Source organism: Schistocerca cancellata, chromosome 8, assembly GCF_023864275.1.
Source record: "Schistocerca cancellata isolate TAMUIC-IGC-003103 chromosome 8, iqSchCanc2.1, whole genome shotgun sequence".
Taxonomy (NCBI): domain Eukaryota; kingdom Metazoa; phylum Arthropoda; class Insecta; order Orthoptera; family Acrididae; genus Schistocerca; species Schistocerca cancellata.
Genome location: NC_064633.1, coordinates 182,752,056 through 182,779,581, shown reverse-complemented (window position 1 = coordinate 182,779,581; position 27,526 = coordinate 182,752,056). Strand labels below are relative to the sequence as shown.

Genomic DNA, 27,526 nt, shown 5'->3' with positions numbered 1-27,526 from the left:
CAACCTTTTTTCAAGATACTATCAGTTTCAATTATGGCTTTCTCATTGGTATTGTTTCATGGAAGGATTTTTCGTAGTTTAGTCACACGGTAAAAAAACTTTATAGCAATTACTTCATTATCTAAAATAATTTAAGTTCAAAGGTCAAGTTTACCACGGAAATGGTCAAATATACAGACAGATATTTACATAAGAGCTCCAACCATTGTTCACTGCAAAAGAGGGGTGTCATCGAAAGTCTCGTCCACAGAGCCAAAAGAATTTGTGCACCAGAGCACCTACACAATGAATTAAAGCATGAATTAAACATAAAAATGATAATTCCATAAAAGCAGTGAATAGAGTTCTGCAACCAAGTAACAGCAGCAGGCTGAAGGACAAGGATCAAAAACAATGCGGGAAGAATACAGGTTCTTTCCCTTTTATGAAAAAACTGGACAAGTGCAAGTATGACTCATGTTCTGAAGGTTCCATATAAACTTAATTATGTACATAGATGATGATGATGATGAAGATGATACAAATACGTAGTCAGACCAAGATTAGATCTGGCAATGTCTCTGTTTCCAGATATATGCTTTACCACTAGACTGGCCTGACAGTTATATGGCTAATCCATCTTAAGGTTTTGATGAATGAGATTGTATCAAAATATGAGACATATATGGCCATATCTTTTGACTGGATTGAGCTTAAATTATTTACACTGCCAAGGGTCCACAGGCATCAGTACCCAACATAAATGTCAACTTGATGTCTAAACCCATTCCTGAGAAAAAGAGATCTTAACAGATGGCCAGACAGATGGACAACAAATGGCAAAAAAATCTTTTTTATAGTTAAAAATTAACAATTTTTGAATTTTTTCCTTTCCTTATACTGACTGGGAAATCTTGCTTCTTGTCAAATTTCATGATTCTGGGTCAATGGGAAGTACAATCTAAGTTTTGATGAGTGAGTTTGCAAGTACTGAAATATGTGCTGTTAGTGGCCATATCTTTGGATTGGATTGATTAGAAGCTTAACTTTCTGCATCACCAAGGGACCGTAGTCCTTTGTACGTGACGTAAATATTAACTTGATACCTCTACCCATTCCTGAGAAAAAGGTGTCTTAACAGTCAGACATATAGACAGATAGTAAAATGATCCTATAAGTGTTCAGTTTTAACCAAATGAAGTATGAAGACCTAAAAAGTAACTGATCAGATTGGTGACATCTTAAAGAAATACAAACATCAAACCATTTTTAGGCTGACAAGAATAATATCTAAAGGCCTCCTCTGTTGGCATGTGGTGTATATAAAATTTCATGTATCTGTAGTAAAGTCTACATTGGAACTACAAACAGAAGTGTGAATAAACATCCAACAAAGATAAAAAAGAATCTTTACTGACTAGGGTAATTAAAAAAAATCAGCTGTAGCATAGCACCCTCTTAGGTCAGGCAACTATCAAGTGCAGTTTTTCAAATCCAAGATTTTATCTTCAATGATGAATTTAAGACGTGTGGAAAAACAGGCTAACAGCTTAGAGATTAAGTGTTGCCATCTGTTGCTGAGCAACAGATGGCAACACTTACTTCTAAGCTTTTACATTTGAGTTAGCCTATTTTTCCACACATGTCTTCAATTATTATCCAGAACACATCAAAATATTAAACATCTGGACCGTTTTAACAGAAAAGAAGCAGCCAAGAAACTTAGTAATATATGAAAAGCAGCTACATAGAATTAATAGATAGGTTTTATCTTGGTCTACGACAGTTTGTTAGTTAAGTTTTATCTTTAACTAGCATTATCTCTGCTGATCACATGTAAACTTCACAGTGGCTCCTTATCACAATATTTTTGTCGCACTCTGATGTCCAACATGTGAATAGGCAAGATTCAAAGGAACCAGGAGCGTCTCTGAAAATTCCCAACACAGCTCTGGACAAAATGTCAGGAACAAAGACATTCATGAAGCATTACCATACAACCCAGAAAATTGGTTAGCAAATATCTGTCCCATTCCACTAATCTTCCACATCCTCTTGCAGTCTCTGACAGAATTACAATGTCTTTGGTAAAGCTCAAAGATTTTATTCCCGGTCCTTGAAATATGAGGTCCTCTCCAAATTTTTCCTCTGTTTCCTTTGCTGCTTGCTCAATATACAGACTGCGTAACATCAGGGATAGGCTACAAGTAGTCCTACTGCTTTTGCATTACTTCTCCCCTTTCACACCCTTCAATTCTTTCCTCTACATCCACATGGATACTCTGCAAATCACATTAAAGTGCTTGGCAGAGGGTTCATCGAACCATCTTTACAATAATTCTCTATTATTCCAATCTCGTACAGCCCGCTGGAAAAATGAACTCCCACATCTTTTCTTGCGATCTCTGATTTATCTTACTTCATTATGATGATCGTTTCTCCCTACATAGGTCGGCATCAACAAAATATTTTCGCATTCAGAGAAGGAAACTGGTGATTGAAATTTTGTGAGAAGATTATGCCGCAATGACAAACGACTTTGTTTTAATTATGTTCACCCACGTCCTCTATCATTACAGTGCCACTCTCTCCCCTATTGCGTGATACTACAAAATGTGTTGCCCTTCTTTGATCTTTCTCAATGTACTCCGTCAATCCTATCTTATAAGGATCCCACTCCGCGCAGCAGTAGTCTAAAAGAGGATGGACAAGTACACATTGTAGGCAGTCTCTATAATAGATCTGTTACATTTTCTAAGTATCCTACCAGTAAAACACAGTCTTTCATTAGTCTTTGCCACAACATTTTCTATGTGTTCCTTCCAATTTAAGTTGTTTGTAATTGTAATTCCCATGTAATTAGTTGAATTTACGGCCTTTAGATTTTACTGATTTATCATGTCACCGAAGTTTAACGGATTCCTTTTTGCACTCATGTGGATGACTCACACTTTTCATTATTTAGGATCAATTGTCAATTTTCGCACCAAAGATATCTTTTCTAAATTGTTTTGCAATTTTTTTTTCATCTTTTGATGACTTTACTAGTTGATAAACGACAGAATCACCTGCAAACAACCTAAGACGGATGCTCATATTGTCTCCTAAATCATTTATGTAGATAAGGAACAGCAGAGGGCCTATAATGCTACCTTGGGGAACGCCAGAAATCACATCTGTTTTACTCGATGACCTTCTGTCAATTACTACAAACTATGACCTCTCTGACAGGAAATTACAAATCCAGTAACATAACTGAGACGATAATCCATACGCACACAACTTCACTACAAGCCGCTTGTGTGGTACAGTGTCCAAAGTCTTCTGGAAACCTAGAAATACAGAATCAATTTGAAACCCCCTGTCAATAGCACTCAACATTTTGTGTGAGTAAAGAGCTAGTTGTGTGTTACGAGAACAATGTTTTATAAATCCATGTTGACCGTGTGTCAATAGACTGTTCTCTTCAAGCTAATTCAACTGTTCGAACACAACACATGTTCCAAACTCCTGCTGCTTATTGGCATTAATGATATGGGCCTATAATGTTAGTGGATTACTCCTACCACCTTTCTTGAATATTAGTGTGACCTGTGCAACTTTCCAGCCTTTGGGAATGGATCTTTCATCGAGTGAATGGTCGTATATGATTGTTAAGTATGGAGCTATTGTATCAGCAAACTCCGAGAGGAACCTTCTGCAGTGTGCTTTCAGTACTAGCTGCAGATAGCCTTTCCTTCCTGTGTTTCATCGGCACTATCTTCAGAATTTTAAAGCTTCCTTCCTATCAATATAATCTACAGCTTTCTCTAAATATACGAATGCTAAAAATGTAGATCTACTTGTTCTAAGTGTACCTTCTGAAACAACTCATATGATCAGTATTGTCTTGCTTCTTTCTCCATTTTTTCCAGAGTCCAAACTGGTCACCCAAGCCAGCTTCTTGAAGTCTTTTCGTGCTTCTCTAGATAATCTGTGTTAATATGTTGTGACAGTGACTTGTTGAACAAATAGTTCAGTGATATTCGCAACTGTCAGCAATTAACTTCTTTGGCATTAGAATTATTACATTCTTCTTGAAACCTGAGGGTATTTCACCTGACTGGCGTAGCTGCCATATCAAATGGAATAGTTTTGTCATGACTACATTTCCCAAAGATCTCAATAATTCTGAGGAAACGTTGTCTACTCCAGGTGCTTTATTTCGACTTAGGTCTTTCAGTGCTCTGTCCAATTCTTGTTGCAGTATCCCCACATTTTATAGGTACTGCACATACATTAGAGTATTGTGATGTTTAAACAGCTTTAAAAATGAATGAATGGTTTAAAAAATTACATTGCATACTCTAATAACTATAACAATAAAACCTATCTAAAAAGAAAGATGATGAGACTTACCAAACAAAAGCGCTGGCAGGTCGATAAGACACACACAAACAAAAACAAACAAACACACAAAATTCAAGCTTTCGCAACAAACGGTTGCTTCGTCAGAAAAGAGGGAAGGAGAGGGAAAGACAAAAGGATGTGGGTTTTAAGGGAGAGGGTACGGAGTCATTTCAATCCCGGGAGAGGAAAGACTTACCTTAGGGGGTAAAAAGGACAGGTATACACTTGCACACACACACATATCCATCCGCATATACACAGACACAAGCAGACATTGTCTTGTGTCTATATATGTGCGGACGGATGTGTGTGTGTGTGTGTGTGTGTGTGTGTGTGTGTGTGTGTGTGTGTGCATGCGCGAGCGCGCACCCCCCCCCCCCCCCCCAAGGCAAGTCCCTCCGCTCCCGGGACTGGAACGACTCCCCACCCTCCCCCCCAAAACCCAAATCCCCCCCCCCCCCCCCCCCCCCCCCCCGACGAGGCAACCATTGGCCGCGAAAGCCAGAACCCTGTGTGTATGTTTGTGTGTCCATCGACGTGCCAGCGCCTTCGCCTGGCAAGTCACAGATCTTTGTTTTCAGATACATTCCCTCGCACGTGGAATGCTTATATATATATATATATATAGAGGGAAACACTCCACGTGGAAAAAAATATATCTAAAAAGAAAGATGATGAGACCTACCAAACAAAAGCGCTGGCAGGTCGATAGACACACAAACAAAAACAAACAAACACACAAAATTCTAGCCCTCGCAACCAACGGCTGCCCCGCCAGGAAAGAGGGAAGGAGAGGGAAAGACGAAAGGATTTGGGCTCTGAGGGAGAGGGCAAGGAGTCACTCCAATCCCGGGAGCGGAAAGACCCAGCCTAGGGGGAAAAAAGGACAGGTATACACTCGCACACACACACACATCCATCCGCACATACACAGACACAAGCAGACATTTGTAAAGGCAAAGAGTTTAGGCAGAGATGTCAGTCGGGGCGGAAGTACAGAGGCAAAGATGATGTTGAAAGACAGGTGAGGTATGAGCGGCGGCAAATTGAAATTAGAAATTAGCAGAGATTGAGGCCTGGCGGATAGCGAGAAGAGAGGATATGCTGAAGGGCAAGTTCCCATCTCCGGAGTTCTGACAGGTTGGTGTTAGTGGGAAGTATCCAGATAACCCGGACGGTGTAACACTGTGCCAAGATGTGCTGGCCGTGCACCAAGGCATGTTTAGCCACAGGGTGATCCTCATTACCAACAAACACTGTCTGCCTGTGTCCATTCATGCGAATGGACAGTTTGTTGCTGGTCATTCCCTCATAGAAGGCTTCACAGTGTAGGCAGGTCAGTTGGTAAATCACGTGGGTGCTTTCACACGTGGCTCTGCCTTTGATCGTGTACACCTTCCGGGTTACAGGACTGGAGTAGGTGGTGGTGGGAGGGTGCATGGGGGCAGGTTTTACACCGGGGGCGGTTACAAGGGTAGGAGCCAGAGGGTAGGGAAGGTGGTTTGGGGATTTCATAGGGATGAACTAAGAGATTACGAAGGTTAGGTGGACGGCGGAAAGACACTCTAGGTGGATTGGGGAGGATTTCATGAAGGATGGGGATCTCATTTCATTTGGGGATATTTGGGTTTTGGGGGGGAGGGTGGGGAGTCGTTCCAGTCCCGGGGGCGGAGGGACTTACCTTGGGGGAGGGGGGGGGGGGAAGAGGTGGGTGTGCGCTCGCGCGCACACACACACACGCACATCCGTCCGCACATATACAGACACAAGACAATGTCTGCTTGTGTCTGTGTATATGCGGATGGATGTGTGTGTGTGTGCGCGAGTGTATACCTGTCCTTTTTTCCCCCTAAGGTAAGTCTTTCCGCTCCCGGGATTGGAATGACTCCTTACCCTCTCCCTTAAAACCCACATCCTTTCGTCTTTCCCCCTCCTTCCCTCTTTACTGATGAAGCAACCGTTTGTTGCGAAAGCTTGAATTTTGTGTGTTTGTTTGTTTTTGTTTGTGTGTCTATCGACCTGCCAGCGCTTTTGTTTGGTAAGTCTCATCATCTTTCTTTTTAGATATATTTTTTCCACGTGGAATGTTTCCCTCTATTATATAACAATAAAATCTGTCGGAGCTGATATACCTTTCACGTATATTGATATTTATCAACAGAAAAAGAGAGGACTTCACTTTGCCTACATAGCCTCAACCTCTGCCAGCTATTTCCTTCAGTATTGTAGTTAAAACAACAGAAACTGCTTACAGCATGTGTCTTTAGGTATGATTTTATTCACTGAGTAAAATCCACTATCAGTCACTTTTGGATATGGTTTATTCAAAACACTACTGGTTCAAGGATTATGCTGATCTTCGAGTGATTAAATTCAGTTTTGTCTTTGCTCATAGAAAATCAGAGCACAATATGGATCAAGTTTCCAAATGCATATATGACTGTAAAGTAGTTATTTGAAACACCATATTTCTATATCCGTACACTAATTCCACTAAAAATGTTATAAGCTGTGGGTAAAACATTTTACATAGAATTAAGAGTGTGAATATAGAAATGTGATGCTTCATATGACTTCTTTGGAGTGAAAGATGAAATTACCCTCAAGATGAGCATAAGCCCAAAACTAATTGTGTTTCAAATAAACTGCCTTCAAAAGTGACTGACTGCAGATTTTCTTCAACATTTCCCGTTAAAGGAACAGTCACGGAGTTCAACAGCATCCATCATGGATAAAATTAACAATTTTATTCTTTTTTATCCCTACATAGATAGTTCCTGGCTAGATTTTATAAATATAAAATGAATCGTTGTTTCCTTTTTTGTATCTACTGAAAGTCTGAATATGACCACTGGCTGTTTGAAATTGGTTATGGCATTGTGAAATGCTTATGTGTATCTGTAGTGAAAAATATAAAAAAAGAAAAAAAATTTAAGTCAAACATTTAATCTCAGGACAGTACATCATTTTTTCCAAATCTACTTCTGGACTGCTAGATATCGATTTGAAACCTATCAGTCCTAAACATATGTAGTCCAAAGTCCTGATTACTCTGTCACCTAGTATGTTTTGTGTCAAAGGATAATGGTAGATGGGAGGGGATTACCATTACGAAGACATTCTGGAGAACAATGCAACAGTGATACATCCATATGCACAGTTTTACGAGTAATGTGATTACCTTGATAGCCAATGCATCTCTTTATTGTGGTGTCACCGCCAGACACCACACTTGCTAGGTGGTAGCCTTTAAATCGGCCGCGGTCCGCTAGTATACGTCGGACCCGCGTGTCGCCACTGTCAGTGATTGCAGACCGAGCGCCGCCATACGGCAGGTCTAGAGAGACGTCCTAGCACTCGCCCCAGTTGTACAGCCGACTTGCTAGCGAAGCTACACTGACAAATACGCTCTCATTTGCCGAGACGATAGTTAGCATAGCCTTCAGCTACGTCATTTGATACGACCTAGCAAGGCGCCATGACCAGTTTATATTGAGATTATATAATGTATCAACAAGAGCGATGTTCACCAATTGTGGATTAAAGTTAAGTATTCTACCAGTTACTCTTGTTTGGCTACCGTATTTACTCGAATCTAAGCCGCACTCGAATCTAAGCCGCACCTGAAAAATGAGACTCGAAATAAAGGGAAAAAAAATTCCCGAATCTAAGCCGCACCTGAAATTTGAGACTCGAAATTCAAGGGGAGAGGAAAGTTTTAGGCCGCACCTCCAAATCGAAGCAAAGTTTGTCCATTGTAATATGAGACTCAATTTAGGTCGAATGAATGACGATACAGCTACAGTAGTTTGGTTCGAGTCTAAGCTTAGCAGTTAAGCTTTACCACGTAGCCATTGCTATGCGTCAGGAGCTCCGTCCGTATTTATACGGGTGCCCTTCCTTTTTCACATGCTTCGTCTGGTTTGAATCGACTGCTTATTTTGCTTTGATCTGAAAAATGCCGTTTTCTTTGTTATAGGTGTTTGCGTCACTCTTAAGCTGAAAATGCATTACTGCACTGTGTCATGCATTGTTTGTCGCATTCTGATAGTGCGTGTTTACGGCCTGTCGCGGCACGCGGCATGGCTTGCTTTTGTACGCGCTACCGCCGCGTACAATTAAAAAAAAAAAAAAAAAGGAGGAATCGTCTCATTAGCGAAACAATGGCAAGAGACCGCAATTTGTTGTTACTTACACTGCTGCTTTCTTTGATAATGATCAACAAGAATCAAATAATAGACTGCGTATGATAGAACATGTTCTGAACGAAAGTTAGGCGAAAATTTTTCTCCGTCTGAAAATCTTTGCGGTCGCTTCTTTATTACATCAAATTCTGCACAGAAATTAGTCATTTTAGATTTAAAAATCTAGTCACTTGCCGTGCTTCATTTCTGACTGTATCACTATTAGGCATAAGAATAATACGAATATAAACATGACACGATACGTATATTCTTCCACGTTTGCTGTTGTCTCACTCTAGTTTCGTAGTTTATTAGGCAGACAGGATTTAAATGAGATAGCAGCAAACACGAAAGAATACATGGCAAAATGTTTATATTCGTATAATTCTTACGGTGAAGAGAATACTGTATATGATTCAAATTTCATCAGGTTCCTATTAGCAACCATCTCTTCTCACAGATAGGAAAAAATTCAGAACGTAGAGTTGGCCATATTGACAAACATCCCAAACAGTCTTGCCAGTCAGATTTTCGTAGTACACTGAAATTGTGCTACATTCGAAGATGAACAATACGGAATTTGTATTTACTTCGTTGGATAATGTATGAAAATGCAGTGGTCGAAACTCGCGGCGGAGAAAAAAAAGCTCGTCTTCCACTTTTTTTTTAAATTTATTTACTGACGCTGAGATTTTGGCGCCAGTATTTATCCTTGTGCCTACAAAACATGCCTGCGTAGCGCTACATATATTCGGCGGCAGAAGTTAGTTGTGGCGGCATGTACCGACATTTTTCATAACTTCTGCTTGCTTTGCACTCGATTCTAAGCCGCAGGCGGTTTTTTGGATTACGAAAACCGGAAAAAAAGTGCGGCTTAGATTCGAGTAAATACGGTAGTCTTATTTCTCTGACCTGTTCCAGACCTCACGCCAGCCTGCGTGAGCTTAAACGCGTGCTATTCGGCTACAAGTCATAGTGGATTGGCTGTCGGGTCAGTCCACTACATTTATAGTTACCACAGGTTCTGATCAGAACAATACTAATTTTATATTACATTAGTCACATAGCCTAAAATATTTCTGAAACTATTTATGATGCTGAAAGTTTTCAATCACAAACTGTATACAAGGAAGCAAGTGTTTTACTCTAGAGCCAATGCGGTAACATAGTTACCCACAAGATACTGAATCAACTATATGTTTCTTTCTTCTTTTTACACAAACTGAAGATTTTGAGAATTCAAAAGCCATAGGGTTTATTGAAAATCTGTCAGTGATTAATTATTGCAATCAGTAACACCATCATTCAATTTCGTTCCTACTGTGAACTTTCCAACTAGGATATGTAAATGGAATGAGATTTTCACTCTGCAGCAGAGTGTGCACTGATGTGAAACTTCCTGGTAGATTAAAACTGTGTGTCGGACCGAGACTCGAACTCAGGACCTTTGCCTTTCGCGGGCAAGTGCTCTTGCATCAGGCAACAAAATAAAAACTGTATGGGATATAGTGAACAGAGACAGCTGGGGCCATAAAGGAAGAGGACCAGATAGCTCAAAAAATAAATGAGACTTTGGTAACAAATGCATGTCATGTTGCAAACCTCCTAAACAAGTACGTATTTCACTTCTGTTACTGACAGATTGGGGTTATCAGGTACGGTGAACAGTGCAATGGAGTATCTGAGACCAGTATTTAAAAATGGAAGTGACACTCAACGTCTCTCAAAGAAGTAGCATCCATAATAAAATCCTTAAAATCGAAGTATTCTAGTGGGTACAGTCATGTCAACGAAGTAAATCAAAGTGCTCATGTGAGTTGAGTTCTATCTTAAGTTGTGTTATCAATCTCTTATTGGCAGAACATTTCCAGACTGGCTAAAATATGCTGAAGTTAAGCCTCTTTACAAGAAGGGGGATAAAGAGACACCATCAAACCATCAATGAATTTCACTTTTGCTGTCTTTCTCAAAAATATCTGAAAAGGCTGTGTTCGAGTGTCTCCTTAAGCATCTGACTGCAACTAAAATATTGTCCAAGTCACAGTTTGGGTTTCTTAAGGGTTCTGATATAGAGACAGCTATTTAAACTTACAGCGAGAATGTACTTAATTCATTAGATAAGGATCATTAGAGAAGGAGCACAAGCTCAGATTAGGAAAGAATGTGGAAGAAAATCGGCTGTGCACTTTCCAAAGGAACAATCCCAGCATTTGCCTTAAGCAATTAAGGGGAATCACAGAAAACTTAAATCCGGATGGCTGACAGGGATCACAATATATCAAGAATGTGAAAGACGTTAATTTTTTTATAGTACCTGTCTGTCTGTCTGTATGTCTGTCTGTCACACACACACACACACACACACACACACACACACACACACACTTAGAGTTCTTGAATGTCTTTATGTTCACATATTATGATCTTACTGGATACCAAAAATCTCTGTAGGACTCAATGTCGATTCTGCAACAAAGACTGTGTGAAACCCTGCTTGTTTCATTTGTCCATGAGGCCCTGAAGGCATGCTATACAAGTTTAGCACTGTCACCTAATAAAGGAGTGTACAATATATGAGACCAGCTTTGTGTTTGGACTGAAAAATTCCTAGCAAACTGTACACAGCAGGTCATTCTTAATAGAGAGAAATCTTCAGGGGTTAACGTAATTCTATACTACAAGAGAGTTATAGGACCATTACTGTTCCAAATATATATAAATGAACTAGTGGATAAAACTAGAAACTCTGTAAGGCTTTTCACAGATGATGCTGTAGTATACAGAGAAGTCTCAATGCTAGAAAATTGTACCGAAATGCTGGAAGTTCTGGAGAGAAGTGGAGCTGGGATTGGTAGTTAACCTTCAAAACAAAGAAACACAATGTACTGCACATGAATAGGCGAAAGACTTGCCATTTTATGATTACACAAATGCTGAACAATTGCTAGAAGCAATTGCATCCATTAAATATATAGGAGTATATGCGTGGGGCAATTTAAAGTGGAGCCACCACATAAGGCTAACTGTGAGAATGGCAGCTGGCAGACTGATACTCATAGGGAGAGTCCTCAGGAAGGGTAATCCACCCACAAAAAAGGTAGCTTACCCAAACAAGAGCAGCATGCTTCATCACAAGTGCAAAAGAGCCCCAGAGATGCCAACCCAATTCCAGTGCCAGATACGGTAAGTGGGGCATTCTGCATTATGGTGTGGTTTGTTGTTAAAACTCCAAGGGTGTACACTCCAACAAGGGTCTACAAAGATAAAATTAGAGAGATTCAAACTCATATGGAGGGCTACTATCAATCATTCTCCCAGCAAACCATTGTGAAGAGGGAAGGGTAAAACGACAGAGGTACACAAAATCCCCTCCACCACACACACCATAGGGTGAGTTGCAAAGTACAGATGTAAATACATATCAATACACAAATCCTCGAATGAAATATTAATGGTCATTTTATTCCAATGGTGGGAGATGGTATACAGCCAAGTTGAAACAATACTAAACTATTTCCTTCTTTTTGTTATTGACATTTCTTATTTCAATGAAATTGTAACATGAGTGCCCCTGATTACTGCATTACTTATTTTCAAACACAGGGTGTTTCAGAATACCATCAACAAACTTTGAGGGATGATAAGTCAACACAAAGAATCAGTAATTGTTAAGGATGTTCTGCTTCAAAGTGCATCTCAGTTGCTGTCTTTGTTTTTCTTTTTTTTACATTTAAGGTTTTAGATCCAGCATGGGCTAAAAAATGTTTGACTTGATTATGTCCTACACTGTGATGTGTGGCAATATCGTCATCTCTACAATCACCCATTTTGTAACAGGAGGTGGCCAACTACAGCATCTTTGCCGCACTTTATCAACACTTTTGAGGAAACACTGAGTCTTTGCCCTGAAGACATAGGAAGAGAAAAAGTTTAATGTGAAAATAACTGACTTTCAACATGCTGTAGCAAACAGTGGTACAACACTAGTGCATTGCCAATAATATCTGATATTCAAGTCATTCAAACAGACTTCAGAGCCAAGTTTGCGAATTTCACTGATATTAATCAAGAAGTAGTTCACCTTGAATTGGCATAAAGTAACACTGAACAGACAGTGAACATTAGCACTGAGCAGGACACTGATCAAAAATCAGATACTGATGTGGTGCAGCCAGATATTAGATAATCATCACATCAATGAAAACTGAAACCCAAATATTTTTATGATGATCTGGGATGTTCTGGTATAGTTTGAGAGCCAAATTCATATATAAAAAAAAAAAAAAAAAAAAAAAAAAAAAAAAAAAAAAAAAAAAAAAAAAAAAAGTTGTCATGATGATTGGCGAAAATGGAAAGATGCCTTAATTAATGAATATAAGTTGTTACTTAGCAAAGAAATTTGGACACTGATGATTTAGCACCACTCAAACAAACAATTTATTCAAAAGAGGTATTCGAAGAGCAAGAAATGGAAAATGGCAATACTGAATATTATAAGGATTGTTTTGTTGCAAAAAGTTATTCCCTCATACAAATGTGGACTTCGCTGAATCATTCTCATTTGTTGCTCATCATTCTTCACTTTGTAACCAGTTGGCTTTAGCAGCTGAACTTGATCTTTACACTGAACACATGGATGTTCAATGCATGTTCCTTCAGGGTGATTTCCGAGAAGAAGTTTAGGCTCACCAATTCATATGTTACACAACATACAGGGAGGAAATGAAGGATTCCAAACCAAGGAAAGAAGTTTATGGTCTAAAACAGGCTTCATGTATTTATCAGAAGTTTGGTACAATGTTAAGGAAAATGGACCTACAGAAATCAGACTTCATCAAAGACATAGTACAGGACTAACTTTCCAAAAAAGGTGAAAGACAGAAATTGAAAGTTTCTGCAATTCTGATTGTGTGTTGGATGTAAATGAAAAACAGACCATATTTTTAAGTTATCAAAGTGGTTCAAATGTCTCTGAGCACTATGGGACTTAACATCTAAGGTCATCAGTCCCCTAGAACTTAGAACTACTTAAGCCTAACTAATCTACGGACATCACAGACATCCATGCTTGAAGCAGGATTCGAACCTGCGACCGTAGCAGTTATGCAGTTCCAGACTGAAGTGCCTAGAACCACTCAACCACACCGGCCACCCTTTTAAGTTATCAGGGGCAGCAATTTCACGGAATCCAAAATGGCGCCTTCCACTAACATGGTAAAAGAAAGAAAAAGTCTTGGCATGAGAGCAAAGTGAGATAGAAAACAAGAGACCATTATATGGAAAAGCAGGTTTTATGAGCAAATTGCATTGATGAAATCTTCTTTGATTATCAGCCAAGCTGTGTTGATGTTTTGTCACAACATTTCAAAGAGTTTCCTATCTGGCGTCTTCAGGAGAAGTGACAGGTTCATATCCAACTTATTCCTTTGCAGATGCTAGACTGCAGACTTCACTCCTGAGAGTACAACAGGTGGGCCAATCACATGCCTCCAGAAGAGATGCAGCCAGTGGTGTTGCGCAGGGGGAAAGAGGGGGGGGGGGGGGGGGGCTCTAGCTGCTGAGTCCTGATAGATAGAAAAGCAGCACAAGAACTCAACACCCAGAGATCCACACACTCAGTGAAGAAGGGGGGGGGGGGGGGGGGGGGGGGAGGAGGAAGGGGCAGCCATGGTTGTGACATCTCTTCTGGAGGCATGTGTTTGGCCCATCAAACAGAGTAGTCTGCAGTTCAGCAGCTATTAGGAAACTAACTAGACACACACCTAGAACTTCAGCTGAAGATGAAGAATAGGCAACTCGTCAAAATGTTCGACGACACCATGTCACAACTCAATTGAACCCGAAAGAGCTCAGCAAAGAGATGCTCAACATCGGTCAAAGTAAATATGCCGGGAAAGAAATTTTGCACAGAAAATTGCAATCTGGTTGCATACTCTCTCAAATCTGTTTTGAAGCTACAAAAATGTGAAATAAATTACAGGTGAAGGAACTTCTATTCAGTCATATTCCTCACCAACAAGCTGGTGGTTCATGGCTCAAGACTATAAGACTGGACAATTGTATATGTTGTGAGGGTTGTAAGTAACCTCAGTTTGAAATTAAATAACCATTGAGATACAGTCAAATGAATAATTAGATTCATCAAAGACACAGTCAGTACAGGACTAACTTTCCAAAAAAGCTGAAAGACAGAAATTGAAAGCTTCTGCAATTCTGATTACGTGTTGGATGTAAATGAATAACAGACCATATCTTTAAGTTATCAGGGGCAGAAATTTCACGGAATCCAAAATGGCACCTTCCACTAACATGGAAAAAGAAAAGCCGCCTATAAAAGAAGTAGCAGGCAGGTATGAACTGATAAGAAGCAACTATCAAGTTCTTTTTTTACTTTAGAACAGCCTTTGATACTGTGATTTTGATATTTCATTCACCGTACTTAGCAGCTTAAATTATTCTCCAAGCATACTAGATGGTTTTGCTAATACCTGCTGTCCAGCTTGGGTCTACAAAGTCACAATGCAAACAGGAAATATAATGTATCCCCAGGATTTGGTAACAGATTCAATACGCTTCTCATTACACATCAATGACATATCATTTCATCTACACATGTGATGAGGACAGTATGAAGACTGTCAAAGCTGATCTATGACCATTATACAAATGGACATATAATAAAGGGTACAAACTCAATTGGCCGTTCTATTTACATGTGGTACCCCATGATGAAGCTTTAGGTCTCCGAAACTAAGTCACGCAATGAAAGATATATTATTCACAACTGAAGCAGATTTTCAATCTAATCAATATGATTTTCAGCTGTGGTTGTTCTTCAATTCAATATATGTTGAGACAAACAGATATATAATGTTAGCAGCAGTCCTGTGCGGCTTTGGAAACTTTTCTGCATGAATATCATGATACCATCTTACCAAATTGGTTCTGTTGTTATATTTGTCCTACAGCAGAGTGCAAATCAATCAGCTCTAATTGTGTTTCCAAAAGCACAGCAACTGGTATTATGGAAACTTAAGTGTTAAATAGTTTTAATTCATTTTGTTGTCTATGCTGGACCTTAATGCTTGTCTCAAAAGACTGACAAGAGTTGCACAATGTTTTGATAATAAGCTGTAAAACAAGAGTCTGAATATAACTGTAACATTCCCTGTAGCAAGCTGCCAGTCAAATAAATGGAGTTCGTCCACGAACATCACACACATTAGGAATAATCAAACCTTTCCCTTGGAGTGACAAATTTAGATTTAAGTGTCAGGAAGTCGTTTCTGAAAGTATGTGTATGGAGTGTAGCCATGTATAGAAGTGAAACACGGACGATAACTAGTTTGGACAAGAAGAGAATAGAAGCTTTCGAAATGTGGTGCTACAGAAGAATGCTGAAGATTAGATGGGTAGATCACATAATTAATGAGGTGGTATTGAATAGGATTGGGGAGAAGAGAAGTTTGTGGCACAAATTGACTAGAAGAAGGGATCGGTTGGCAGGACATGTTCTGAGGCATCAAGGGATCACCAATTTAGTACTGGGGGGCAGCATGGAGGGTAAAAATCGTAGAGGGAGACCAAGAGATGAATACACTAAGCAGAGTCAGAAAGATGTAGGTTGCAGTAGTTACTGGGAGATGAAGAAGCTTGCACAGGATAGAGTAGCATGGAGAGCTGCAACAAACCAGTCTCATGACTGAAGACCACAACAACAACAAGTGTCTAGTAATATTGGTGAGAAAGGTCAAGCCTGCAACCCATTTGTCCTCACTGTGTGCTGGCTGCGTCTTTGATTTTACTTTCATAAAAGTGTTGATTTCCTACCAAGTTGCAACAAATATGTTGAGAATTTTGCTTTGTTAAGCCACCACACGGCAAAATGATAAGGTATGTCATCATGTGCTGCTTCCAAATCTTGCAAAAATCGCTTTAACTGGCAGTGACTGACATTACGCCTGTTTACAAAGTTCACACATTGCACCACAACCTTCATGAAGTAACCATATTGCACACTTTTTTGCGCAAAGGACCTCTTGGTGGATACAATTGTGTATACTTGATATGTCTTTCCCAAACTCGGACTTGATTTCTTTTCTTTTATACGAAGCACAAAATCACTGAGTGAGATAGTCAGTGAGATGAAGAGATGGCACACTGGACTCACATTCAGCAGGATGTCCGGCCATCCAGATTACAGTTTTCCATGACTTCCCTAAGGCACTCCAGATGCTCTGTCTGTAATGACCTCATTGTTGACGGGGCATTTAATCTTGCTTCTTATCTTTCCCCCTCCCCCGTCTTTTTTAAGCTCCACAAAAACCTGTTGTTCCAAGTCAAAAACCTGTGCAAACAATGGAAGCTGCACATTGACTGTTACATCACTGGTTTTATCAAGTGCTAATGAATAAGGAAGAAAAGCCGGCCTCTTTCCGTCCACTGGTTCTCCTGTTCCACACCCATATCTCAGATCCAATGAGTTTTCTTGGAGAGGCCAACTGCTAGAAACTTCTTTACCTCTACTGGCATTAAGCACCCTACGATGGCCAGTAGATACAATATGAACAGGAGCCCACCGAAAATGGCACGTTGGACTGTGATATTTTTAAAAATTTCAAAACTCCGATATATCGATATTTAAAAAAATATCATTATCGGCTCGCTATATATTGAGAAAAAGTATTGATATATCGAGGGAAAAAATATTGACATACCGGCCCATAAAAATATAAGCTTCGCATTGTAAATATACTGCCAGTTTTAGAGCTCTATATTTAAGTATCAATTTATTATTACATATTCTATACATCAAAAACTAGCACCCTGCCTGCCTACCTCGCCCAGAGCAAGAATTAAAATGAAAACTATGCATCTTCACACTTGGCAATAACCACTTTGCTAACAAAGGTTGCAGGTAACTGGCACAATAAAAGTTGTCTGAGGTGTCTGTTGCTCAGTTTCATCATGTATTGGATTTGTCCGGAACACTTCATGTCAACTTTCCTGTTTCTTTTTTTTTTTTTTTTTTTTTTTTTTAATTTCTGTTAACGCCAGCAACCTAGCAGTTGTGTCAAAATTGTATGGTGAAGCTAAACGTTGCAATTTCTGTTGATAGCACCAAGTGCCGATAGCATCAGCATTTCCCCTTATACGCCTCTGCCCAACGCAAAGACCAATCTTCTCATTTAGCTTTTTTGTTCATCATTTTCAGCAACTGTTTTTGAAGACCGCCAGTGTGAAGGAATAGCACACTAGTTGAATTAAAAATTGTTTTTAATGCTACTTTTTCACATTGGAAATCTTGTTATGCCATTCGAACAACCACTCCCCCCCCCCCCCCCCTCCCCCCCCCCCCCCCACCTGTGCAATCGGACTTCTTTTGTGCTGTATATACTTACTTCACACAAAGAGAAAGACTGGATGTGGTGAAAACAAAAAAAGTAGTAAAACTCCTTCACAAATTATGTTCAAGAACAATTTCAAATATTTACCAAAAAAGGTGAGAAGATGTAACATAAAATAAAAATATCAGCACTTGATATTGCCACTTTGCTATTAACATATCAGGGGAAAATAACGCCGATATATATCGATATTTTTTGGAAAAAGTTGAATGGAAAATATCAATATATATCGATATTTTTTTGGAGAAAAATACGGATATTTCATTAACAGCCCTAATGGCAAGCCACTTGCTGCAATAATGTGTGCAACTTTGTAGCTTGTTTGTAATGTTGCACATCCCTCCATGTCATGATCTAAAATTAGTTGCATCAAACACATGTAACAACTGAAATTAATGAATTAAATTAACATGCAGAATGTTTACGTTATGACTTTTTTGTGCCTCAATATTACCCATTGCTTTACTTCGCCCTTCAGTGCTGTAATGAGTTGTTTCCTTGGAGTGCCATCCAACTCACCAAACTTTGTGGGGTGAAGGGACAAGTACTGTACTTCTTCATTGGATTAAGCATCATATGGCACACTGGAGACTGAGAGAACCCATCTTTTTTTTTCTTTCTCTCTCTCTCTTTTTTTTCTCTTCAAAAAGTAAGAATTGTTCTTCCCAACAATGGGAAAATGACAACGACCTATTTCGAGAAGTCATTGTTCTAGCTAAATTCATTAGCAAGTGTTAACCTTCATATGATGCCAAGCATCAGATGTGTCCATATGTGTACTCAACACAGCAGTGAACAAACAGAACTGCCTGGCAGATTGCCTAGCCAACCGGTGCCTACCTGTGGTTGAGCTGATGGACGCTCTTGTTCGATCGGTTGCTGCATTTGTAGACAACTATGGCTTTCAGGCAGTACTGATGGTAGCTTTTTGCACCTCATGCTCAAAGGTGGAAATGATGCTGCAAGCTGTCAAGGCTCTTTTGCTGTATGGATCTATCTTCCCTGTTTGTTAAATGTATTCATTATACTATCACAATTGAGTATCTTCCATTTACATTAGATCTTTTCATTATCATAAAGTCCCTAACAGGGGCAAGTAACCCAAATTTCTATCACAGAGCTACTCTTATTTTTGTACTTCCACTTACAAGTAAATTAACATTTACCACTGCTATCGCCACCACCCCACCATCACTATTAGCAATAGTATTGCTGTACTTTGTATACAGAATTTGAATTTTGCTGCCAGTAAACAAAGCAGTTGACACTCTCAATCCACTGGAAGTATTTTGATGAACCATAATGGCCTATTACTAAACTCAAGATGTTTATAAAATATGTTTGAAAATCACCTGGCTTTGGCATCACTTTCCAAGGCACTCCGTATTATCTCTACAACCCGAGATGCACGTACGGCAGCTTGAATTGCACACTGTATAATCATCTCGGGATTTGCAAGTGCACTGCCTCCCAAGTGAACGCCGCAAAGCTCACGGTATGAATTCATACCGAACACTATATGAGCTTCAGCAACACGCTCTTCTAGCTCCGTAGGATCTGCCACTACATGCTCCCTTAGAAAAAAGAAACAAGTCCACATTGTGATACAATATTGACAGTTCAAAAAACATTAGTATATTATAAGCCAATCCTTACAAACAAACAGAAATGAAGAAACAAAAAGACATTGACTTAACACGAAGTAAAATACTGTATTTAGTGAACAAAATTTATGCTGAATACCTACAAGGCAGGTTACAGATGTTTCAAATTATATTTACGGGACAGTTGTATTTAAACTTTCACTAATTGGGAGGGCCCTTATGAGATGCAAGTGATCATAGGGCAATGAAACTTTGTGGAAACATTTGTAACCACACGATGAAGAGAAATACTGAATAAACCATTGAAAAAAATAATGACTAAACCATTGAAAGAAACACACTTTAATTGTGTACCAAGTTACATCCAGGTTACAAACACTGCTCAGGGTGACAAACATCTGCATCCACAACAGCCTGGACATATTTTCACCATTGTTCACAGCACTTTTCAAACTGTGGACCCAGGAATGTATAGCCATCTTGTACAGCTAATGTACTGCATGAGGATCACACATTGCATTGAGCGTCTCTGCCATGGAAACAGAAGCTTCTTCAACAGTTCAGGGTGCAATTGGCTGTTGGCTTCTCCCAGAAGTAATTCCAAAATCACCTGTTAATTCGAACTTCCAAATCATGTTCTTCAATGCTGATGTGAAAAGAGGACTTGCCTGTATTCCTTTAATGAGCAGCAGCACTATTACTGATGTTTTGATAGGACAGCCTTTCAAATGAAGCCCTACATACCTTAACCACATCTATGTTGATTGTCTACAACTGTAATGCATACTAATGCTTGTGTTTCAACCCTACGTTGCTGTACCAGTACCGATGCCTAAGGGCAAGTCTCAAAGCTAATGCTACAGTGTGTTAACTTTTAGATGGCAGACCTCTCCCCAGTCCTGAATCAGTAGAAGTTGGTAAATGTCGGGAGGCTTCGGTAGGCATGCAGTTTCGACTGCTGCCGACATTACGTAGCTGACTGTGTTGTACAAGATAGCCATTGTCGTCTGCTTCGTTAATGTTTTGCGCTGTACTGTTCTGCGTGTTTTTATTGTGCAGTTGTGCTAAACATTATCAAAATGAGTGAAGAGGCAGTTGCTGGCCCCATCTCGGGAGTCACCAACAACTCCTACAGGTAGGCCTACGATTAGAAGGAAACCAGTATTACAAAGTGATGCTCACAAAATTATATTGCGTGTGATTGAATGCTGCGAAAGGGAAAGGGAAAAGAAAAAATTGCTTCACCCCATTTACAAATCTTCAGTGAGAGCTGCTACATACACAGGACAAAGCATGCGTAGCATTGGAAGATTCAAACAGTTTTCTAAGAATCATCCTGGCGTATCGCCACAAACGCCTGGAAAGAAAAGGTGAGTTCCATTTCAGATATTTTGTTCACGATCACTTTGAAGGAGCCTCCTATTTCGTCCGAATTACCTTATATTTCATTTTTCCTTGCTACCGTATTGCTTTGTATGGAAACACCACTGGTTACTGTATTATTTCAAAACACATCCATATTACAGTACATTTCCAAATTCAAAAAAATACATGCAGTCAAGAAGGCATTTTCTTATAAATCTTTCTCTCTCTTTTAACTTAGGAAAAGAAGTGGAGAAATCGAAGTAATGATCAATGATTTCAACCAACGTGTCATTTGCGACACGATAGCAGAATTTTATTGAGTGTGGAAGATTGTGCCGAGCCTGCGAACACCGCTTCCAGTTTTGCACGACAAAATTGGTTGGAAGTGGAGTATTGTCTCGCTGAGAAAAGTACTTTTGTGTATGGGATTCATGTAGCATAACGTGGAAAACAAGAGGAATGTGTTGTTAGAACGTCCACACATTGTGCACTGGCGATCTCGTTTCATTGTTGACATGAAGAACTTCAGGGAAGCAGGCAGAGAAATATTTTATCTCGATGAATCATGGATCGATAATAACTTAACATTTAATAAATGTTGGCAGAGGAAGGGTGACTTACGTGAAGAGAGTGTCATTGGTGTCACTGCATGGGGGAGCTCTTCGAGAAGACTGATAGTTGCAAGTGTCGGATCCAAGAATGGGTTCGTCAAGGAAGGGCAACTTATGTTCTGGGCAAAGTCAACAAAGGGCAATTATCAGGGTCAGATGAATTTGGCAAACTTTGCGAAGTGGTTCGGAGAGAGGGTACTGCCAAATCTCCCGCCTAATTCAGTAATAGTTATGGGTAACACTCCTTACCATAAAAGGCAAACAGAGAGAACTCCAATGAAGTTTGACATGAAAGTGCGAATGCTGGAGTGGCTGCAATGCAGAAATATCCCTTATGATAAGAGTATGAGGAAGGACGAGCTGTATGCAAAAGTACGAGCGAATAAGCCAGCTGAGAAGTCTTTTGCTGTAAACCTGTTGGCTGAAAGCAAAGGCCACCAGGTCATTCGCTCGCCACCTTACAACTGCGACTTAAACACAATAGAATTAGCATGGGCGAAGATAAAAAGGCATGTTAGGGAGCACAACATATCAGGGGACTTGGCTGCCACAAACATGCTGAATCTTGTGGACACAGCTTTCCAGTAGGTTACTGCCAATGATTGGAAGGGATATTGCAAGAAAGTTAAAGAAACAGAAGAAGAATATTGGGCACGTGATGGTGTCATCGAAATTGCTGTGGACAAAATTATCATTAACACAGCCACATCAGATGTAAGTGAGGAAGGCTCAGACACACAAACAGAAGACAGTGACAGTGAAAGCGACTGATCACATGGCGTGAAATGTTTTTACAAAAGATCACAGCTTGAATAAATAACAAAAACAATCTCCCATTAGTTTGTTGCAAATTGTATTTCTGTTCTATTTTAATCAAACACAGAAACGGAACATAGTGACAGTGAAAGCGGTGGACCACATGGCTTTAAATGATTTTACAAAAGCATGACATCTCGAATAAATACGAAAAACAATCTGCCATTCATTAAGTATTAAATTTTATTTCTATTTCAGACTGTTCCCTTTCCTTGTGATAAGCGTACTTCATTGCTGCAGTTAAGATATTCATTAAACACTAGCTGTACGCCCGTGCTTCACAATGGAAGAAATCTCGGAAAGTTGTTGACCGATTGATTTAAAATTTTGGCACAACGTTTTTTAGGAATACGCCCGTAGTTTTATATACTTTTTGTAACATGTTTGTGAAACGAGTTGCGAATAGTGTTAGTAGTGAAGAAATAATAGAACAAAATGTCATGCCTGACGTGGCACTTTTTCACGCATCTTGATGTTTACCACATCATATCTCCTGAATTATATGTCGTAAAGAGACATAAATTTGCCGGCGCATTTACTGATATATGTGGATACTGTATGCGAAATATGTTGCCATTAGAGTTAATAGTAACAAAATAATACATTAATACGTCATGCCTACTGCGGCTGATTTACGGTATGTACTGAGAAAATGTAGTAAGCGACAACTTTCTTTCCTTTCATTATTTTGTGGAGGGTGCCAGTGAGAAAATTTTTCGTAAAGGTTTGAAATTGTATGTAACGTTTGTTGCTAGTCACCAAGTGCTCTCATTCTCAAATAGTGGATGCATAAATCTGAGTATTTTCCCGCAGTGGCATCACATTGTTTATGACATCATATCTCCTCCAGAATGTGTTTTTTTTTTTTTTTTTTTTTTTCCCAGCTAGGAACCTTCGTGGGCGTACGGAGAACAAATCACCAAAATTTCATCGCAATCAGATGAATGGTTTGGGAACGCACAGAGGACAGACATACATACATTCATTTTTATATATAGAGATTGACAGTTACATTATACTATATGACCTGTTTAAGTACATTTAAATTTTATAATTAATAGTTTAACTAACATTGCAGGGAATGAAATAAAAGGAAAAAAAGAATTGCGAGAAGTGGGAATCGAACCCGGGTCCGCTGCATGACAAGCCTTTACCTAATCTTTTTTTTTTTTTTTTTGGTTCCACAAAAACACTAACAAAAATGGCTACAATGAAATAACATAAATAAGGTGACAGATAATTGCAGTAATAAATTACAGCATTCAAAGAATCAATTGCGCTACGCATGCTACTGTGACCTAACTGTTGAAATATTGTCCATTACTCTTTTCGGGCGTTTGGAGAACAATTCACCAAAGTTTCATTGCAATCGGATGAATGGTTTGTGAGTGCATAGTAGACAAACATACATACATTCATTTTTATACATATAGATTTGAATGTACATGACAATTTCAGTTTCGTTTACGAACAACATTTAAAGCGAGTTTTACTTCCAAGCCTTTCGTCTGCTTTCATGTAAGCATGACGTGCAATTTGTAGTGCCAGCACTGCAACCGGTAGGTGTGCCTTGTCCCCCCCCCCCCCAACGGCTCCTCTACCCTCGCCAGCCAATGCTTGCTTCCTCCTCTCCCTGCACCCCCCTCACAACTCTGCCATCTTACAGTTAACACACTGTACTAACAACACAAATCCTGTACTGCACAGTCTGATCATCAGTCCTATAAAATTGAATACTAATACAGTAAATAGTTTTCTGTCTACACTGGTTCAAGTAGTGAAAATTTAATTATAACTGTCCTGTATTTATTTGCTTTAAAAGAAAGCTGAATAGAGAAGTCACCCACCCATTGTTGAACACGGCAAAGGAGACACATACTGGGTAATGATGAAGCGTTATTGGTACTGTGTCTTTCTCTTCTGCACTATGGATGATTATTTTGCCACCCTCAGCAGTAAAATCTGGGCGCTGAAAGTGACCCAATGCTGTCAGAGCAGCAACAGAGGCAGCATCTGCCAAATTTCCTTCATGGTTTAATACTGTTATATCTACACGAAGTGCCCACACCTGCGGGAAAAAAAAAAAAAAAAATGTAAACCTGACACTTGTTTACAAAACAGCATCAATATACTTTCACACACATGATTAATATACTTTTTCTTCACTTTTGATGCACAGAGACTCCAAGTCAACAGCCCTGCTATCTTTAATACATTTCTCCAAAACCCGGCTCAACTGAACAGCAAGGTCTGATGGTCGTCCTGCCTCAAAATCAGGTGCAGCCATAGGGCTCAATTCCACATAAACTAGAAGCAGACCTTCCTCTGGACGGGTTGGTTTGGGTTGTTGAACTTCACAGGACACCTGCGCTATAACTCTAAAACAGTGAATAATATTTACATGAGGCAAAAAACCAGCTGAAAAACAAATGTAATTTTAAGGACGTCATACCTGGTCAGCCCCAATAAAACTTGACAACAGCCTAGATCACTGCCAAAAAAGATTTTCAGATCTCTGTGCTGATTAAAAGTTCGCCCATCAAGTCTCTGAAAGTCAAATCATTACTGATATCAGTAATGTACAACAACACTAAAAATTTAAATTACAGGTGACTCAACAAACATAAGCCCACTCAAATTCTTATTGAATATTGTCAACTTTTCTTAATGATGTGAGAATCTCATTCTGTCCTAATTTCACTCACAAAGTAGACTGAAAAATATTGTCAACTGTCAGCAGAATAGGTTTGTGTGTCCTACGTCCAAAAAATCCTTAATTTTTACCGTGTTTATGATGGCAGTCAGACTTTAATAAGAGAAGTACCTGGATTTTTTTTTCAATGTACAACTTCCATTTTGAAACCAAGGAGATCTGAAATTCTCACTCTAGTAGCAGCACCAAAGTTTCATACTTAATCCAATATTTACTGTGTAACAATAACTTGCTGATAAAGCAGTATAACAGAATGAGGCACAATATTGCAAGTATCTTCAAACTAAATATGGGGTCCTACTAATCCTTGCGAAGAAATGAAGCCCAGTGTGACCTGTATACAGAAATTCTAATTGGCAGAATCAGGACACTTTAGTTATGAAGAATCACAGTAAATTCTGAGCACGCCTAGAAGCCAACCAATATACTCTATGTATAAAGGTGTCTGATGTCTCCTAAATGTGAATAAAAATCTCTTTATTAAACAAATTGTTCCGAAGGATTTATATGTCCTGATGGAAATTTCGAACTACGTACTATCTCTCGAGACACTTGGTAAAATGGTACCATATCAAAATAGTTACATTGTCATGCTACAATCAAAAAGAACAGAAGTCAGTTTCATTAAACAAACTGGCAATCGCAGTGCCAAAATGGGACTCTTCAACAATCCGGTAAGTAATTCAATAATCCGTTAAAAGGAACAGATGCTCTAGATACTGACCACTTACTTAAACTGCATGAAGACTTCAGTACATTCAAATTATGCCTTTAGTGCCAGAATAATCAAAGAAATACTGATTATACACTCTCAAAATTATTTTCTCTGACTGGCAGCATATATTTCAAACAATAACATGAAGTCATACATTAACATCGATGACTTTGCAGCAGATCAGTTCCACGATGTGTGTCAATGAAAGGCACGTTGGTGACAGCAGTGCAGGGAGCTCTTGAAAATAATGCCACGAATAAGTGCTTATGTGATTATGGCAAGAATTATTGTTGTGTAATGTGCGCTGATACGTAAATCTACGAAAATTCAATAACAATTATGGCATATAACAACCAGTAGAATTATTTTCAACAAACGTGTGATGATCATTTTTTTCGCCTCTGATTACGCTGAGTGCTATGCTTGAACCATAAATGGGAGCTATACAGTCTCACTGACTGTAAAAGTGTTGTAGAAGGCTTTGCTGTCTTCATATTAAAGTATGATGCTGTCTGTCTGCACCAAAGTAGTATACAACGTGGATTTGTTATTACAAACTTTTGGCAACTACTGTAATGCCATTAACTCACCCTCCCTTCAGTCAAAGCCTGAAGGACAAACGACTTCTCACAGCTGGATAACACACCGCTTTTCATGTTTACTTGTTACCTGATGGCTCAACTACATAACAACAACATATAAACAGCGTCCTTTACGACAGTAAACATGAAGCAAAGCACGAACAGCAAAGATATATACAAAAAAAACAGTACTACACAAATGATAGGATGGGCGATCTATTGAGATTTGTGTCTAGCTGAGTTGTCACAAGCTGCTGCAAAAATTATAGAATGAAAGTAAATGCCAGAATTAGTATCCTTTCCAATTTCACTGTCTGCATGTTGAGCTCTCGCGAGACCTGTTAGCTCTCGGCTACGAACTGTGATACCAGCTGAAGAGTATACGTCATTTCACACTGATCGTCACGTCACACCACGTCACGTCACATCAAAACATTCCACAGTGCATTTCAAGTGGCAGCATTCGCATAGGCCTGCAACGGACGGCCATGTCACGCCAAGGTTACTCCGGATTAGAATTTTGACGCTATTGTCGTCTATTAGCATCGGAAGTTAACATATTTTCGCCGCGCTTACTCCTGTGATAGTAGTGGATTTTGTATCTTAATCTTTTATTGTGATTTATTTTTGTCGTAAACTGCAAATGTTGCATGATGACTTGGATATTTTTCTCATCGGCCATTCTTTTACAGCTGAAGTCAGATATCTAAAAGCGAAAAATTGTTTTACTTTTACAGTACTTGAACAGAGGCGGTACCCGCGCTGTATATAAAAGAAGAACATACGTTGATCAAGTAATTTTCATTAAATAACATATTAACTGAACAAATTAGCAACAATGAAGGAGGAAAATAGAGATGTTTATGACATTGTTAGTTATGGTATATAAGAAAAAACATATTGGATAAGGTTAAACAGGCTCTGTTTATACCCTGATAAATCTCCTTTGATATGCTTGTATGTGTACACTTCCACTGGAAAATAAAAGTCGATGGTTTGAAATGTTATTTCACTTCTCAGCACTTAACCACACAAAACTGATCAAGAACATAAGTTACGAAGTTTGCTTTGGCCATTATTAAACTTCGTTGTTGCTAGTTGCTCAGTTCCGATTTCTACCTCTTCTTTTAATCTCACTTACACCGGCTGCGACTGGGATCAG

General features: G+C 39.2%; 1 protein-coding gene across 1 annotated transcript in view; it reads right to left on the bottom strand.

Moving 5' to 3' along the window:
- Positions 1-26,753, bottom strand: part of LOC126095145 (exosome complex component RRP45-like) — a 63,447-nt gene extending 36,694 nt beyond the window's left edge. The window contains exons 1-5 of the mRNA XM_049909865.1: positions 26,374-26,753; positions 24,808-24,902; positions 24,511-24,733; positions 24,203-24,423; positions 19,312-19,533 (exon numbers count right to left, since the gene is read on the bottom strand). Of these exons, the coding sequence (XP_049765822.1) occupies positions 19,312-19,533; positions 24,203-24,423; positions 24,511-24,733; positions 24,808-24,902; positions 26,374-26,439 (827 nt within the window). The 5' untranslated portion in view covers positions 26,440-26,753. The remainder of the gene's footprint in view (positions 1-19,311; positions 19,534-24,202; positions 24,424-24,510; positions 24,734-24,807; positions 24,903-26,373) is intronic.
- Positions 26,754-27,526: the final 773 nt, after the last annotated feature.